This window comes from Pseudorca crassidens, chromosome 2, assembly GCF_039906515.1.
Source record: "Pseudorca crassidens isolate mPseCra1 chromosome 2, mPseCra1.hap1, whole genome shotgun sequence".
NCBI classification, from domain to species: domain Eukaryota; kingdom Metazoa; phylum Chordata; class Mammalia; order Artiodactyla; family Delphinidae; genus Pseudorca; species Pseudorca crassidens.
In genome coordinates, this window is record NC_090297.1 from 85423683 (window position 1) to 85440570 (window position 16888).

Sequence of the window (16888 nt, forward strand, 5' to 3'; positions counted from 1 at the left end):
AGTCTTTGTATGGACATATGTTTTGGTGTTTCTTGGGTAAATAGCCAAAAGTGGATTATCTGGGTCATATGGTAGGTGTATGTTTAACTTTTTAAGAAACTACCAAACTATTTTCAAAAGTGGTTTCACCACTAGCAATGTATGAGAGCTCTTGTAGTTCCATATCCTTGCTAACATTTGATATGATCAGTCTTACAAATTTTAGACATTCTAATAGATGTATATCTCACTGTGGCTTTAATTTGGATTTCTATAATGACTAATGATGTTGAGCACCTTTTCTTGTGCTTATTTGTCATTCATGATCTTCTTTGGTGAAATGTCTCTTTACATGTTTTGCTCAAAGTGGGAAGGGTTGTTTGCTTTCTTATTACGGGGTTTTGAAAGTCCTTTAAACATTTTGGATATAAGTCTTTTACCAGATACATGATTTGCAAATATTTTTCTTAGTCTGTAGTTTGTATTTTCATTTTCTTAGCAACAGGTTTGAAGACCGAAGTTTTAATTTGGAAGAAATCACATCTATCATCTTTTTCTTTCAAAGACTATACTTTCGGTATGCATCTAAGAAACATTCAGTATTTCTCTAACCTAAGATAACAGAGTCTTTCTCCCTTTTTTTTTTTAAAGGAGTTTTATAGTTTTAGGTTTGTCATTTGGGTCTATGAATATTTTGAGTTAATTTTTATATGTCATGTCAGACATGAGTCATTTATTTTATTTTTATTTTTTGCATATGGATACCCAATTTTACCAGCATCATGTGTTGAAAAGACTAAATGCTGTCCATTGAATTTCCTTTTAGCATCTTTGTCAAAAATCATTTGTTCATATAAATAATTTGTAGGTTGTTTTCTGGACTTGTTATTCTGCTCCATTAATCTATTTGTCTATCTATCTTTACGCCAATGCCACACTATCCTAATTACTGTAGTTTTAAAATAAGTCTTGAAATCGGTAAGTTTTAGATTTCCAACTTGTTTCTTTTTTAATTATTTTGGCTACTGTAAGTTCTTTATACTTCCATATGAATTTCAGAATCAACTGGTTAAATTCTGCAAAAAAAATCATGCTAATATTTTTATTGTAATTTCATTTTACCTTTAAATCAATGAGGTTACTTGACATCTTAACAATAGTGACTCTTCTGATCACTGAACATGATATAGCCTCCCATTTACTTAATTCTTTAATTTCTATTGTAATATATTGTAGTTTTCAGTGTTCACATCTTTCACATCTTATGTCAAATTTACCCCTATTTCATTTTTTTGCTATACTGATATATTTATAAGATATACTTATTTCAGTTTCCAATTGTTAATTGCTAGTATATAAAAAGTACAAATGATTTTTAAATGTTGATCTTGTATCTTCAATCTTGCTAAACTCATTTATTATTTAAAGTTGTATTTTGGTAGGCCAAGGCTAGGTTGAGTCGTTAGGCATTTGCCTGGAGTGCAGAATTTAACGGAGTGCAAGAAAAGTTAGTAATAAAGATAAACAGTATTTTAATGCAACTCTTTAAAAAATCAAATCTGAAAACAGTAACTTGTAACCTAGCTGCCTGCTTTTGTAAATAAAGTGGTTTTTATTGGTATATTCAGTCAGATTTTCTACATAATCATGTCATCTGTGAATAAAGGTAGTTTTACTTCTTCCTTTGCAATGTGCATATCTTTTATTTGTCTTCTCTTATTTAACAGTACAGGAACTCTAGCACAATGTATACTAGAAATGGCAAAAGCAAATATCATTATTTTATTTCCCTTAGGAAGAAAGTATTCAGTCTTTTACCATTAACTAGGATGTTAGCTCTAGGATTTTTTTAAAATGCATTTTAGAGGGCTAAGAAATTACTCATATTCTTAGTATGCTGAAATTACTTAAAAGTTAGGAAAGAATTTTTGAATTTCTTCGAATGTTTTTTCCTGTTTGTGTTGTTGTTATTATTTAGTTTGCAACTCATGTGAATTATATTATTTTCAAATGTTAAACCTACCAGAATTCCTGGAATAAACCTCATTTGTTCATGAGGTATTATATTCTTTATATATTGTTGGTTAATATTTGTAAATTTGTTTAGAACTTTTGCATCTACGTTAATGAGGAACACTGGTCCATAGTTTTCTTTTCTTGTCCTGCCTTTATCTGGTTGTGATATCAAAGTGTGGCATTACAGATTTAGTTAGTAAGTATTTCCTCTGTTCTTCTTTTCTGAAAAAGTAGGTGTAGAATTGGCATTATTCTTTCTTAAATGATTGGTAAAACTCACTCATGAAGCCATCTGGGCTTGTAGTTTTCTTCATGGAAATGTTTTAAAGCAGTAATTCAATTTCTTTAACGTTATCCATTGCTTCTTGAATACACTTTGAAAATTTGTGTCTTTAAAAGGGATTTGTCCAGTTCACCTAAGTTGATTATCTGCATAAAATTGTTAATAATATTCTGTAATTTTCTGTTTTATATCTGTAAAATCTGCAGTGGTGTTACTTCTCTCATTCCCTATATTGGTAAGTTATGTTTCTTTTCCCTTTTTTTTCCTGATCAGTCTGGCTAAAGTTTTATCAATTTTATTTGTCTTCTTAAAGAATCAGCTTTACGTTCCTTGACATTTTCAATTATTTTTCTGTTATTTATTTCATCAATTTCCTCCTCTAATCTTCATTATGTCCTTTACGTTATTTATTTTGGGTTTAATTTTCTCTTTTTCTAGTTTTTAAAGGTGGAAGTTGTAGTCATTCATTTGAGATCTTTCTTCATTTCTGATACATGTATTTGATACCACAGATTTTCCCTCAAGTAATGCTTGTATGGTATATCACAAATTTTAATATTTTGTATTTTAATTTTCATTCCATTCAAAATAATTTTTAATTTTGCTTGTGATTTCCTCTTTTAACCAAGGGTTATTGAAGTATATTATTTATTTTCTAAATATTTGGAGATTTTCCAAATACATTCCTGTTTTGATTACAAATGTAATTCTGTTGGGGGCAGAGTATATACCTTGGATGATTTAATTTTTTTTTAATTGCTGAGACTTCTTCTATGGCTCAGAATATGGCCTATTGTAGTAAATATTATGCATGTACTTGAAATGACTGTGTATTCTGTTGACTTTGGATGGCGTGTCCAATAAACGTCAATTAGATAAGTTGATAGCATTTTTCAAATCCTCAACAGCCTCATTCCATTGTTTTATTAATTACTGACAGGTAGGTATGGAAATCTCCAATTATAATTTTGAGTTTTCCCATTGCTCCTTGCAGCTCTATCAGTTTTTTATTCAGGTTTCTTGAGCTCTATTATTAAGTCATAAAACATTTAGGATTGTCATCAACTCTGGATGAATTTTTTTCATCATTATAAGTTGATCTTTTTTTGCCCTTGATAATATTCTTTGCTTTTATAACTACTTTGCTATCAGTATTATGAGATTGTATTTGAATAGAATTACCATTGTATATCTCCTTCCACTGCTTCAATATTCTCCTATTTGTGTCTTCATATTTTAAATTGTTTTTTCTTGTAGGCAGCATACAGTTGAATCTTGCTTTTTTTTAACCAAATATGAAAATCTCTGCCTTTTAATTGAGATGTTTAGACCAATTACAATTAATTTGACTATTGATACAGTTAGGTTTAATTTTACTTTCTTTTGGTGTGAGTACTTTGTTTAATTCTATCTTACACCTTTATTTTTCATGTTTTATCTGTAATTAAGTCACATTACTTTAGTGGTTGTATAGAGCTTAGAGCATATATCTTTAAGTTATCACAGTCTACCTTCAAGGGATATAAAACTTCATAAGGTTTTAGAAGCTTACAGTAGTATACTTCCATTTCTTCCTCACAACTTTTGCACTATTGTTGTCATATATTTTACCTTCATATATGCTATAAACTCCCCACACTATCTTATAATATGTTTTTGTTTAAACAACCAATTACCTTCTAAAGTGAATAAATAATTAAAAAAATTATTTACCCATGTAGTTACAAATCTTGGTGCTCTTTACTCCTATGTGTAGATCCATATTTCAACCTGGCATCATTTTCCTTCAACATAAACATTTTCTTTTAACATTTCCTGTAGTGAAGATTCCTAGTGATGAATTCTTTCCATCTTTTTTTGATTGAAAAAGTACTTATTTCACTGTATTCTGAAAGATATGTTACTGAATTTTGAAATCTAGGTTAACAGTTTTTGTTTGCTTGTTTTTTAAATCTTTCAGCACTTTAAAGATGACCTCTAACTTGCACTGTTTCTGATGACAAATCAGAGCAGTAACCCTTATGTTAGGTTCCTCTGTATGGAACATGCTTTTTGTCCCTGATTGCTTTGAAGTTTTCCTCTTTATCAATGGTTTAATTAATTTGATTAGGATGTAGTACCTTGGTGTAATTTTATTCATGTTTCTTGTGCTTGGAGTTCATCAAGTTTCTTGTTTATTATTTTTATTTGTTTGCTTTTGTTTTGTTTGCATACTGGGAGGCTTAGAGTTTTAAGAAAAATTGGGAAAGTTTGGTCTGTTATTTCTTCAAATTTCAGGAATTCCAGTACATATTAGGCCACTTGAAGTTTTCCCCAGCTCACGAATGGTATGTTTACTTTCTTCTCTCTCTCTCTCTCAACCTCTGTGTGTATGTGTGTGTGTTTGTGTGTGTGTGTTTCACTTTGGATAGTTTTTATTGCTGTATTTTCAAATTTACTAATTATTTCTTCTTCAGTGCCAATATGCTGATAATAACTTCCAGTGTGTTTTCCATCCTTTTCGTTGTAGTTTTCATGCTTGGAATTTTGATTTAGGTCTTTTATCTATCTTCCATGGCTTAACTTAGCCTTTTGAATGTATGGAATAACAGTTTTAATGTTCTTGCCTGTTAATTTTAACATCATATCAGTTTTAACTGATCGATTTTTTTTTATTATTTTGGGGCTATTTTCCTATTTCTTTACATACTAGGTAATTTTTAATTGGATGCCAGACATTGAACTTTCTCTTTTTGGTACTAGATATTTTGTATTCCTATAAATATTCTTGAGCTTTTTTATGAGTTGCAGTTAAATTACTTGGACATATTTTTATCCTTTCAGGTCTGGTCTTTAAGGTTTGTTGGGCATAACCAAATTAGTGCTTGGCCTATGGCTAATTGTGAATCATTTTGGATTTATTTTGATTTTTGTACATTAGACAGATCTTTTTAAAAAGAAATAATAAAGTAATGCCACTAGATAATTGTCCTGGATTTTAGCAAAAAAGCGAGGCTGGGAAATATCTATGTCCTCTGGAATAAACAAACAATATTACAAAATCATTACTTAAGCTGCGGTGTAAAAAAGAGAAGAACTTCCTGGAGGATATACTAAGCTTCCCTTCAATACCTGATCCAGCAGTTTTCTAATTTACTTAAAATAAATCAGCATGGGAATATGTAGACATTTACAGAAACAGGGACATTATAAGCTTAAATAATTCCAGATGGAACAAAGAAGGAATGCCTCCAGTTGCAGAGACTCTTACGTTTCTGTTGGTGAATACCCTTTTTGGGATACGAGGAGAGAAGAGCTAAGGTGCTGTTTGTGCTTTGTAAGCTCTGTGATCAGAAAGCAAAAGTAATGAACTTACACTGATCATTGCTTCCTGACAATACATTTATTGTAGTTCCATTTGTTACAAATTTATCTGAACAGACTGAATGGGTAACACAATCCCCTATTTCTAATTAGCTGGACTTAATTATACATACTTCAAAGAAAAGGAAGACCACTTCTGCTGAGCCGGACTTTGTGGCACCTGTAAGAAGATTGTGCAGGAGTAATGGGGTGACAAATGTCCACTGAATAAGTAGGGAGCATCCTCCTGCTTGGAGGATACCTAGATCTGACTCAGTCCCTCGAATTCCCTATTTTCAAATACAGAACTTAAAACGAGGCCAGGTAACAATTTAAGCCAAGGTCCACATTGAGTCACTGGCATTGTTTTCTATAGACACCTACATCCCTGCAAAGCAAAAAGAGCTGAGCTATAAAGTGTTCTTCACTGGAACTAATGACAAGATAATGATTGACTGATGACAGAACTTTCTTTGTCAAATGAAAAGATTTGTTTTGTTTTGTTTTTTCTTTTGACAGTCTGCAGCTGAGAAAGCTCAATCTAATTGGCCCATCTGAGTGGGTTGACAAGGGAGGATTGTAATATGTATGTTCTTAATTTCTCAGGTTCTTTATGGTCAAATAGAACACCTCTTCATGGTGTAATGGAAAGATTTCCAGTCCCAAAGCATTTACTTACTAACTGTGTCATCTGGACAGTTAATGCAGTGTCTCTAAATGTCAGTTCCCTCATCTGTAAAATGGGGAAAATCTCTGTTTCACAGATACATAAAACCCTTAGCACATATAAACAGCTCCCAGTAAATAGTTCCGGTATAGGAGTTTTATAAATATTTAATGATATATGCCAAAGTTCATGAGTGACATTGATGGTATATATAGTGGAATCAATTGAGGAACTTTATAAAAAATATAAACACACTCACATACACATATACATATCTATACACATACATACACACACACAGATCTATATTCACTGTATCCATGCCAGAATTCTAAACTGATTCAACTAGTATAGGGCCTAACCATAAATATCATTTTTGAAGCTCTCTAGGAGATTCTAATATGCAACCAGAATTGAGAAACACTGGACACAGGTTCTTAATGTGAGGTCCTTAGAACCCCTGATAGAAAACAGAAAATTCATGAACTTGGATGGAAAAAAAAATTAGGTCTTTATTTTCACTAGTCTCTCACTGAAATTTAGCACTTCCTCCATCATGAAGCAACAAGCCAGTGTGCTTTGCACCAACAGAAACCAGAGAAAATCACATAGAGATGTAGAGTTGCTGCAGCTATCTCAGGGTATCAGTTGGAGTCACCATTATATCAAGACAGCAGTAGGTAGTAGATCTGCTATTAGATTGTATTTTTAGTGCCTTACTAAAGAGTAACATATTTTACTACATCATATTTTTTAAAATATTTCAAGAATTTTATTTTAATATAACGGGAATCCTTTATTACCTTATGAATTTTGTTTTATGCATTGAAAAACAGTATTCTAAAAGAGGCTTTTAGGCTTCACCAGGGTGCTTATGGAGGCCATGGCACACACACAAGGTTAAGAACTCTGTATTTAGAGGCTACTGGTCAGGAAAGCATCTTCAGAATGCTGACGGAGAGCAACTTCTTTGGAGTCATTTTGAACATAATGTGTGCAATGCCGATCTCTCAGTAATAAACTGAGAATGGGTTTCAGTAGAAATGAGGTGTCTTATAATAGAAGTATATTTACATACCAATTGTTCTTCCCTTATTAATTTCTCTAACAAAGCCATCATTCCCTTTTCTGTCTTCACCAGCTGATTCACTGATGAATCCCTATCTTTTGCCTAACTCTCACTTTAGCTGCCACAAATGATAGAAAATGCCAGTCTTTGCTTGCTAATTCAGTGCATTCAGACAAAATGCAGCATGTATTTCTTGCTAAAAATTTTTTGCAAGCCTAAAGTATATGATGTCTAAGGTTTTTGCAGTGAGAATTAAAGGATTCACTTAAAATTGATTTCTGTAAGCCCTAATTACACAATACATTTCATAATAAGCATTGCAAAATCTCAGCTTAGGAAAGAAAAGAAAAAAACTCTTAGTAATAAATTGTCACTACAATGATCAGTGTGCCAAGTTTAATTCACAGGTAAATAAAAGGAAACTTTGAAAGCCAAGCAGAAATCTGGTGTAAGTGTAGGCTTTGGTATAATTCTGTGACAGTTAAGAAACAAGCCCTTACAATATATTTCAGGGGGGTCTTAATGTCTTTATATTCAACATGTTCTTCCAGCTGTCTCCTCTAGTTCATGGTCAACTGGTGCCTACTTTCTCTGGAAAGAAAGATACTGGCTGCTGATGTTAGCTGAACTATATGCCCCCCCCCCCCGCACAATTCCTTTTTCAGAAAAGTTAGCCCTTGTTTAGAAGCTGCCATAATAGGTTGAATTATCTGATCCCTGTCATTAAAGGTGGCAGCCACGCGCTCGAGAATGATGTGGGAAAACTCCAGTGAGAGTGATAATTAAACGTGGAAAATGAAGGGTCACCTTCTTTCATTCAGCTCATTGGGTTTGGCATCAGAGTAATTCCAAAACAGTGGGGGACATTCTGCTCTCAGCATGGCAATATCTAGGTGCACACATACTATTTCTATGGGTTCAAATGGGAATGCCATTTTAATTGTATTTAAAATGTTATCTTTGATATGGGGAGTAAAAATGTTAGAAATTAATTCTAAGAATACAGAAAAAGAATAATGAATATAATCTAAATGGTGAAAGAATTAGAAACAAGAAAAGCTGCATTGTTTTCTCAGAAGAAAAAGTGTTATAGGAGAAGAAAATTATTTCCAGGGAAACTGAAAAGAACATTTAAATGTGTTCAAGTCTTTCTGCTTGACTGTAGGATCACAAAGCAAGGGTTTTGTCTCAACTTTCTTGTCTACTTACTGTCATTTCTTGGAGGCCATTATTATAACATCTTACTCCTCCTCAAGAGAGGGTAGAAAGTATCAGGTGAGCTTAAGACAAGTTATTGGTAGGTGTTATTTTCCAGAAAAAGGGATTTTTTTCAGATACATTGGCTCATCTAAATACTATTGAAAGAATATTTCATACTGTTCTTATTTTGCATTAATATAAGTAACACTGAGCCTTTAAGGGACTGAAATGATATTGCAATATAAGCAGGTGCACTAGTGAACACTATTACTAGACAGGAGCATGGATGCTAAAATCAAATTTCAAGTTCAAATTCTGGCTTCACCATATAATAGCTGTGAACCTTGGGCATGCATGCTACTTAACTCTGTGTGCCTCAGTTCCTCATCTGTGAAATGGGGAAAATAATACTACCTATCTTATAAAGTTGTTGAAAAATTAAATGAGTGTTAAAATACATAAAGCATTTATAACCATACCTAGCACAGAGTGAATACTATGTAAGTGCTCACACTTATTACCATTTATTATTATTTTATTGCACGTTCAGTACCTAGCATAGTATTACTTAACACTGTAGATTGTTTAAAAATATATTAATAATTATTTCTATGGTTGACCACTTTTTGTCCTTGTCATTCTGAGAAAAGCTTCCCAAAACATGTGGATTCTTTTAAACACAAATAGTCCAACAAAATTGTTACTAGAGTTGATTATATAATGTGCAAACAGATAATTGCAACATCAAGCTCAGGAAGTGAAAAATTCCTGAGCAGAAGCTATAGATTTCAGATGGCCTTTATAGTTCCCTTCACATCTGAAGGGTTGAATTGAGGAAGATAAATTGTATCTTCTGTGATTATATTTTGTTTCAAGATAAGAGAGAATTTTGAAACAATTAGAGCCTTCTAAAACAGAAAAAGAAACTTGATGAGCTAGGTGATAGTGTGATAGCTAAAGTTCCTTCGTAAAATTTCCTGATTTATCAGTTTGTGGGCAAACATCCACAAATTTCATTAGATTTTAAAATATTTATTATTAGAATACTTGAAGTGTTCTCATTTGTCTTTGAAATATTTTCTACAATGCAAACATACATCGCCCCAAACTTCAACCTCAATTCACCACCAGCTCAGTGAGAGAGAGAGAAATGTGTGTGTGTTCATGTGTGTGTATGGTGAAGGGGGCTGGGGGGAGGAGGAGGAGAATGAATGAATGACATTAAAGACAACACTAACCAATTATTGAAGAGAAAATACTATCTGTGGACTAAAAAAATATAGGCAATATATAAAATCCAGAAAAAAATGAAATATCATACATAAGCCTGATATTACTGTAATATTTGTGTATAGTACTTTAGAAGAAAAAAACATTTTATAAAGGCTAGTTGACTCATTCAGAATAAAGGTGTTTGGTGAATTATTTCCCACTGAAAAAATCTAAACTGTACAAGAAATTCTGCTTCTGCCTCAGCTTTATATTTAAAATGATTTACAGTCTGCAATTTCTTCCTAAGGTCATCACCTTCATAAATACTAGCCACATACAGTGAAAACCAACTCAATACAATGAGTATTTCATTTCTCTTCCTCCTGCTTATGTAGATACTTCTTCCATCTACATGGCACCCATTTATAATAAAGCCTCACATTGTGCAGATTTTTATGAGTTCTTGAGCATTTCTTTCTTTTTCGTCTTTCTATGCATCAGCAAAGCAACTGGCAGATTCTTTAATAAAATATATTATACACATTAATATTTATAAGCCTATGAATTGGATGTTTAAATAAACATTCACCAACTTATGCCAATTCTTTTGTTTTAGACGTTAAATCACACTTACATTGTCTGGAAAGTCAGCTTTTAGTTCAGTGACACTTTGACACCAATATGCAGCTGTTTTTTCACTGATGAGCTCAATATTCAGGAAGGAGCTTTGTCCAGGGCCATACATGGGGCCGGAGGTGGTCCCCCGGATGATTCTGGGTGAAACATTTGTCACTATGTCCTGTTGAAAGAATAAAGATATTGGGTCTCCTTTCTACAAAGGAAAAACTGTTATCTTCATTCTATGCTCATTTCCATATGACAGTATTCTACTAAGTCCTGCCTCACATTTTTAATATATTTTAAATTACAGTTGAACATAAACTACTTTCAAATGAAAAAGTAAAATAAAATATTTGTTATCTTTATTTAAATTACTTCGTATAATTGTAAGGTTAGCATAGTGGAAAAATATGTAAATTCATTTACACTGGTTTTGGGCATACACACTTTAATTTGTCTGCAATTAAATAATAAATAAAAATGCGAGGGCTTCCCTGGTGGCGCAGTGGTTGAGAGTCCGCCTGCCGATGCAGGGGACACGGGTTCGTGCCCCGATCCGGGAAGATCCCACATGCTGCGGAGCGGCTAGGCCTGTGAGCCATGGCCGCTGAGCCTGCATGTCCGGAGCCTGTGCTCCGCAATGGGAGAGGCCACAACAGTGAGAGGCCCAGGTACCGCAAAAAAAAAAAAAAAAAAAAAAAAAAATGCGATAAGTAAAATGTAAGAAAATCATTTCAGTCTATTTAATCTAAGCATCTCCAATGAGATTTTAACTCAAATAAGAGTTAATGTTTGTAAAGAAAAAGATTTTTTTTTTCTAAAAAGTAATTTCAATATAAATCAGCTAAGGAGTACATATTAGCATTATTGGCTCATCAAACTTTAACACAGATTCTAACAAACTAACTAGGTTGACTTACCTATATGATTCTAACCATAAATTCACATTCAATGAGAACTAATTTTTCCTAAGACTGAAATGAGGATATCAATAACTTCCTGATAACTATAAACAGTAAACAGTCAAATTAACTTGCTTGTTAAGTGTAATTAATGATCCATACTGCTTCTAAAGCTGTATTAACAAAGAAGAGTAACATTCTTACATTGTTAAAAACTAAAAAGAAACAGACAAAAAAAATGTTTCTTTAGCCAGCTTCCAATTAAAATTAATTTTGAGTAAAGGTCATTTAGTTAAGGAGCTATCAGAATTATTCCTTTAAGTACCCCTCCTCACCATCTTGTCACTTTTAGTGAGATAACATGAACCCCCATTAGTATATAGCAATTAAGGTCAATTTACATATTTTAATTAAGAACCACCCCATATAAAACAATTAGCGTAATAGGCATACTAACTGGATTTCATAACATTTGGACGTTTTTCCAACTAGATAGACAGGAAACCTTAATTAGCATTAATTAGTGCTGATCTGCATATGTTTGATAAGGCATACCCTTGCCACAAAAGATTATTTATTCCTGAATCTGCCAAATGCTACAGTTGCAGAGGATAAAAGGACTTTTCTTCACATTGCATGTTAATTTCTGGCAATTTACATTCACTTTTACATACGAATTAGTATATTATAAAATAAATGTTATAAATGTTACAATAAGCCACCTTAAATATGTACATTTTTACTTATAGGAATCCTGCCAGTTAATGTTTTACTAATTAAGCCATTCTAATTTTATTGTAATCGTAGGAATACCACCAGCCTTACTTTGATTTGCTATTGTGAAACCATGTTACACGATCTTAATGGGTAAAATGACAAGTAGAGTCACCCCAGGAAGCTCAAGCCTAGTGGGTCCAATTTCTATCTTGGCAAATGCTTAAATGTGTGCTCTGTGTACCTGCTGGTGGCTTCTGTGCAGCTCAGCCAGGTAGGTACTCTCATGCTGTCACGGTCTGAGAAAACAATTCTAGAAATGTTTCATTCAAATTAGGCTGATTTTCTCTTAGGTTTCAATTTTCAAGAGACATACATTTAAGCCTTGAGTTCCTCCTTTCCTCTGCTATCCCCTCTACTCTAAATTTTCTTCACCTAGATAAGTCCAGTCTAGGTCACAGTCTGTGCTCTGCACAGGAGAATTGGACCAAGGAGGTGAAGAGAGTCCATATTCAGTTTACCAAGTCATGCGCCCTGGCAATGGGTAGTTCCACAAATGAAAAGGCACCTGTTTTAAATGACCATTTTGTAATTTATTGACTTGTGTTGAGGAGGAAGAAAACTTTCCCCCACCCTTCTAGGTTCTTCAGGCTGGTCTAAGAACTAAATTGACATGAGATAAACAGGAGAAATGGAATTTAACTTCATATGTACAGGAATCCTACATACATGAGAGGGTCAGAGTCCCCACATACATGAGAGGTTCAGAGACAGAAAGGTTAAATGAAGTATAAATGCCATCCTGAGCTAAGGAAAGAGATAGGGATCTGGGGCTTCCAAGAACAGAAAGGTCATTATAGGACAATAAGAAGAAGAGTAGATGTTTGGTAACTAGATGTTTGCCCTGTTGAATAGATGGAGACACTTAGGTAAATAACTCTTTTCTGGGAAAAATCCCAAATTTAAATTCTTCTAGGTACTTAAAGGAGGGGCAGTAGTTTCTCTTGAACCTGCAGGATCTTGACTGCCTTTATCTCAAAGTAACCTTCATGCCAAAGTGACACATTTTGGGGATGCTAATTCTGAACCCCTACGATTGGAAGTGGCACTTCCTGCTTATTCAACAAAACTGACTCGTGTGTTAGACTCCCTGCTCCTGCCCATTCTTCAGGTCTTAGCTTAGACTTCAGTCTATTTAGGAATCTTTTCTGATCTCTCCAGCACCATCAAGTCTTAAGCTGCTCTGACTCACACCATCATAACAATAACAATGGTACCAAGAGTACCATTCCTGGGGCTTCCCTGGTGGCGCAGTGGTTGAGAGTCCGCCTGCCGATGCAGGGGACACAGGTTCGTGCCCCGGTCCGGGAAGATCCCACATGCCACGGAGCAGCTGGCCCCGTGAGCCATGGCCGCTGAGCCTGCGTGTCCGGAGGCTGTGTTCCGCAACGGGAGAGGCCACAACAGTGAGAGGCCTGAGTACCGCAAAAAAAAAAAAGAGTACCATTCCCCATTTGGTACTCTTTACACTCTGTATCGTTGATTGTCTATATTCTTGTCAGTACTTTTTTTTTTTTTTTTTTTTGGTTTTTTTTTTTTTTTTTTCTTGTCAGTACTTTTCAGTAGAGTGTAAACTTTTGAAGAGGAGGAACTATATCTTGTTTACTATTACATGTCCATCTTCTAGCCTCGCCTTTAGTAAGTGCTCATATAATGCATTTTTCTTTCTTTCTTTTTTTTTCAATTGAAGTACAGTTGATTTACAATGTTGTGTTAGTTTTGGGTGTAGAGCTAAGTGATTCAGATATATACATATACATATATATATACATATACATATATACATATATATACACACATATACATATATATGTATATATACTTTTCCAGATTCTTTTCCATCATAGGTTATTGCAAGATACTGAATATACTTCCCTGGGCTATACAGTAGGTCCTTGTTGTTTCAAATAATGTTTATGAAGGAACCTAAACTAGAACCCTAGGCACTAGAATAGGTCTTGTCCTGAGGCAGGAACTATAAGGTATTTGTTGCTGGCCTCATTCTGTTGCTGAACAAACAAATGAGTTTGGGCTTATAGTCAAACTTTAGGAACTCGTTCTTTGCTTAAATCCTTTCCTACCAGACCATTCACTTGCTTCCCCTGATCCCTCAGGGACACCTTCTTTGAATACAGTCCCCCACCCCACACTATGGCTAGATCCCGATACCAGCATGCAGTGATGCAGATTGCCCATTACTCCACTTCTCCCCATCCTAGCCTACTGTAGATCTTTGATGACAGAAAGCATATTTGAACTTGATCACCCTGTAGCTTCTAAGACCTTTCTGACTGTTGACCTTAAGTTGCTGGATTTATCTGATCTCTAGGATCCAAATAGAATGGCCCCATTCAGATATAAACCAACTCTTATGCTTTTCCAGTTCAAGTGGATAAGAATTCCTAACCTGGTCGATGGCCACCTAGAGGACTTCTTGGGTTAAGAGATTTCTTAGGTTAAAGTCCTGATAAGATGATTTCTTCCTATCAGGACCTTAACCAACTATAGTTGCCTCTTATATCTGTGCCCTAGGCTGTGCCCATATCTTCATAGAATGTGTAGATATCTTTTTAATATCATAAAACAAAAAAGATGAGTGGAAGAATCACAGCTATACTGAATAAGGAAAATCTCAGTAGTCCAGGAATTTTAAGCCATATGCTATTTTACAGTATTCCTCCTAATAACAATTCGGCCAAGAACTCACAACAGCCAAAAGGGTCAATAAAATGACAACATTTAATTGGAGGACAGTCAAGTCAATGCTTCTTTCTTCAAATGTTTCCCCTCAGTGATACCTTAAAACCTCAAATTCTTCCACTAGAGATTTTGTGTACTGTGAGTTAAATTTATTGTTAATGTTGGGATTGTTTTATTTCCTCTTCTATAATCCAATGTTAAACTGTAAATATACTTTGGGAGGATTATCAATGATTTCTTTAACCAAGATCCAACAGGAAGTACAAGGCAAATCAAAGGGAAGTTTTATCTACTGTATGACAGGGATTGTTTACTCATTTATGTTGATTTATGACAGGTAGCGCCTCTCTATACAGGTCAGTTTTCTCTCTCCTTAAGCAAAGAAAAAGATCCTTAATAATGGCCCAGATTACAGCCACCTATTGTGTATAACTTGTCAACTATCCATGAGTAAATTGTTACCATCACAGCAATTAAAAAGTTCAGCATATTCCAAATTCAACTAAAGTGCCAAAATTCCAATATGGTCATCCAGTGATAAATCAATAATATAAATTTTATTCTAGGTTTTGTTTCCCAAATTCAGTCATATTTACCACTACTTTGTCAAAAACCTTCTCCACTGACTTGAGACTTAGACTTTTTAAATTAAGTGAAAGATGAATGAAAACTTGGATATAACAAATTATCCTTGGTTATCTGATTAAAGTTAGAGCTTCAATAATTGGGCAATAACTTACTAAAGCATTTGACCTGGGAATACTAGAATCTGAGTATGATTTTACAAGATGATATTTTGCTTTAATATTTAAGAGCTAAATCATATTAGCATTGCTTTAGGCAGTTAATGTAACAAAATAAACATATTCAAGAATAGTTAGAACAGATAAGAGTTTATTCTCTATAACAAAGAAGATGAATCACCATAGTTCTAGTGTTCAGTACATTAGCAATATTCAGACATTTTAAAAAATTGATGTTTATTTATAAGAAATCATTAGGTGATATCACTGCTTCATGTGATTCTGTAATTACCATTATAAAATGGAGTGCTAGTGACCTCTTAACATTTGAAGTGATGATAGTGATTTTTCAGCACTAGTAAAGAGACTGAAATGGTAAATAGGCTGATTATATTTGTTTGTTTAAGTTCATTTACTTGACCTCTCTTATCCTAAAAAAAAAAAAACCATGCTGTTTCCATGGTTACTGCTGGAGTAAGATAGTCACAATGGGCTCAATGAATAGGAAAAGGAAACTTTGCAGAGATGACTTGGTAAGAAACTAGGAAAAGAATTGGGGTCTAAAAATGGTAGCTGAAAATGAAAAATAAAATTTGCACAGTGAACCACAGCTACTATACTACAACAGATGAATTTTAAAAATATGTTGTTGAGTGAAAAAGAGCAAGATGTAAAAAAATAAAGAATATGATACCTAAAACATATTTCTGTGATGAAATTAAAAATAAGTAAGAGAATAATTTAAAACAATTACTTTTGTTACTTTTTGGAGTAGATAGATGCTGGGGGAGAAACTGGAGATGAGGGGCAACAAAGGCTTTCTAAAAGTATTAGTGATATGCAGTTTCAAAGAACCTTTATTCCTGAACTGTAGAAACACATGGTAGAATGAGAAATCTGTTTAACAAGCTTTGTGCTAGCATAGTGAATACTATTATAAGCTATCGCTAAAGGTTTGTTGGTTTACCTGAAAACCTGTAACTTAAATCTTAGGGATATTTGTTCCTTTTTAATTTCCAAGATTCTGCTGTGAATTGGTTGTTTTTTATCCAAAATTCTTTTAATTATTTGGTTTTAATAACTAGAATTTCAAAAATGTAATGCACTGCAGGAAAGATCGTCCTCTAAAATATATCATATTCTATATAAGTGGGATTTAAGTATTCATTATTCCATAAAAGAGTAGACTCACTTTACAGATAAATCTAACAACAAATATCCTGTTACATAATATGATTCCATCATTATAAATCTGGCATACTTTTACCCTGGTAATAGCAAAAAGTAAAATAAAATTCAACAGTGGCCCAGTTTCTAGTGCAACTCCACTGTTATGAAAGAACCCTCTAACATTTTATTTTCTTCATGAACTAAGTATAT

General features: G+C 33.6%; 1 protein-coding gene across 1 annotated transcript in view; it reads right to left on the bottom strand.

Annotated features, from left to right (window-relative positions):
* Nucleotides 1-16888, bottom strand: part of DPYD (dihydropyrimidine dehydrogenase) — an 806187-nt gene that overhangs the window by 323878 nt on the left and 465421 nt on the right. The window contains exon 14 of the mRNA XM_067726990.1: nucleotides 10403-10567. Coding sequence (XP_067583091.1) covers nucleotides 10403-10567 — 165 coding nt within the window. The remainder of the gene's footprint in view (nucleotides 1-10402; nucleotides 10568-16888) is intronic.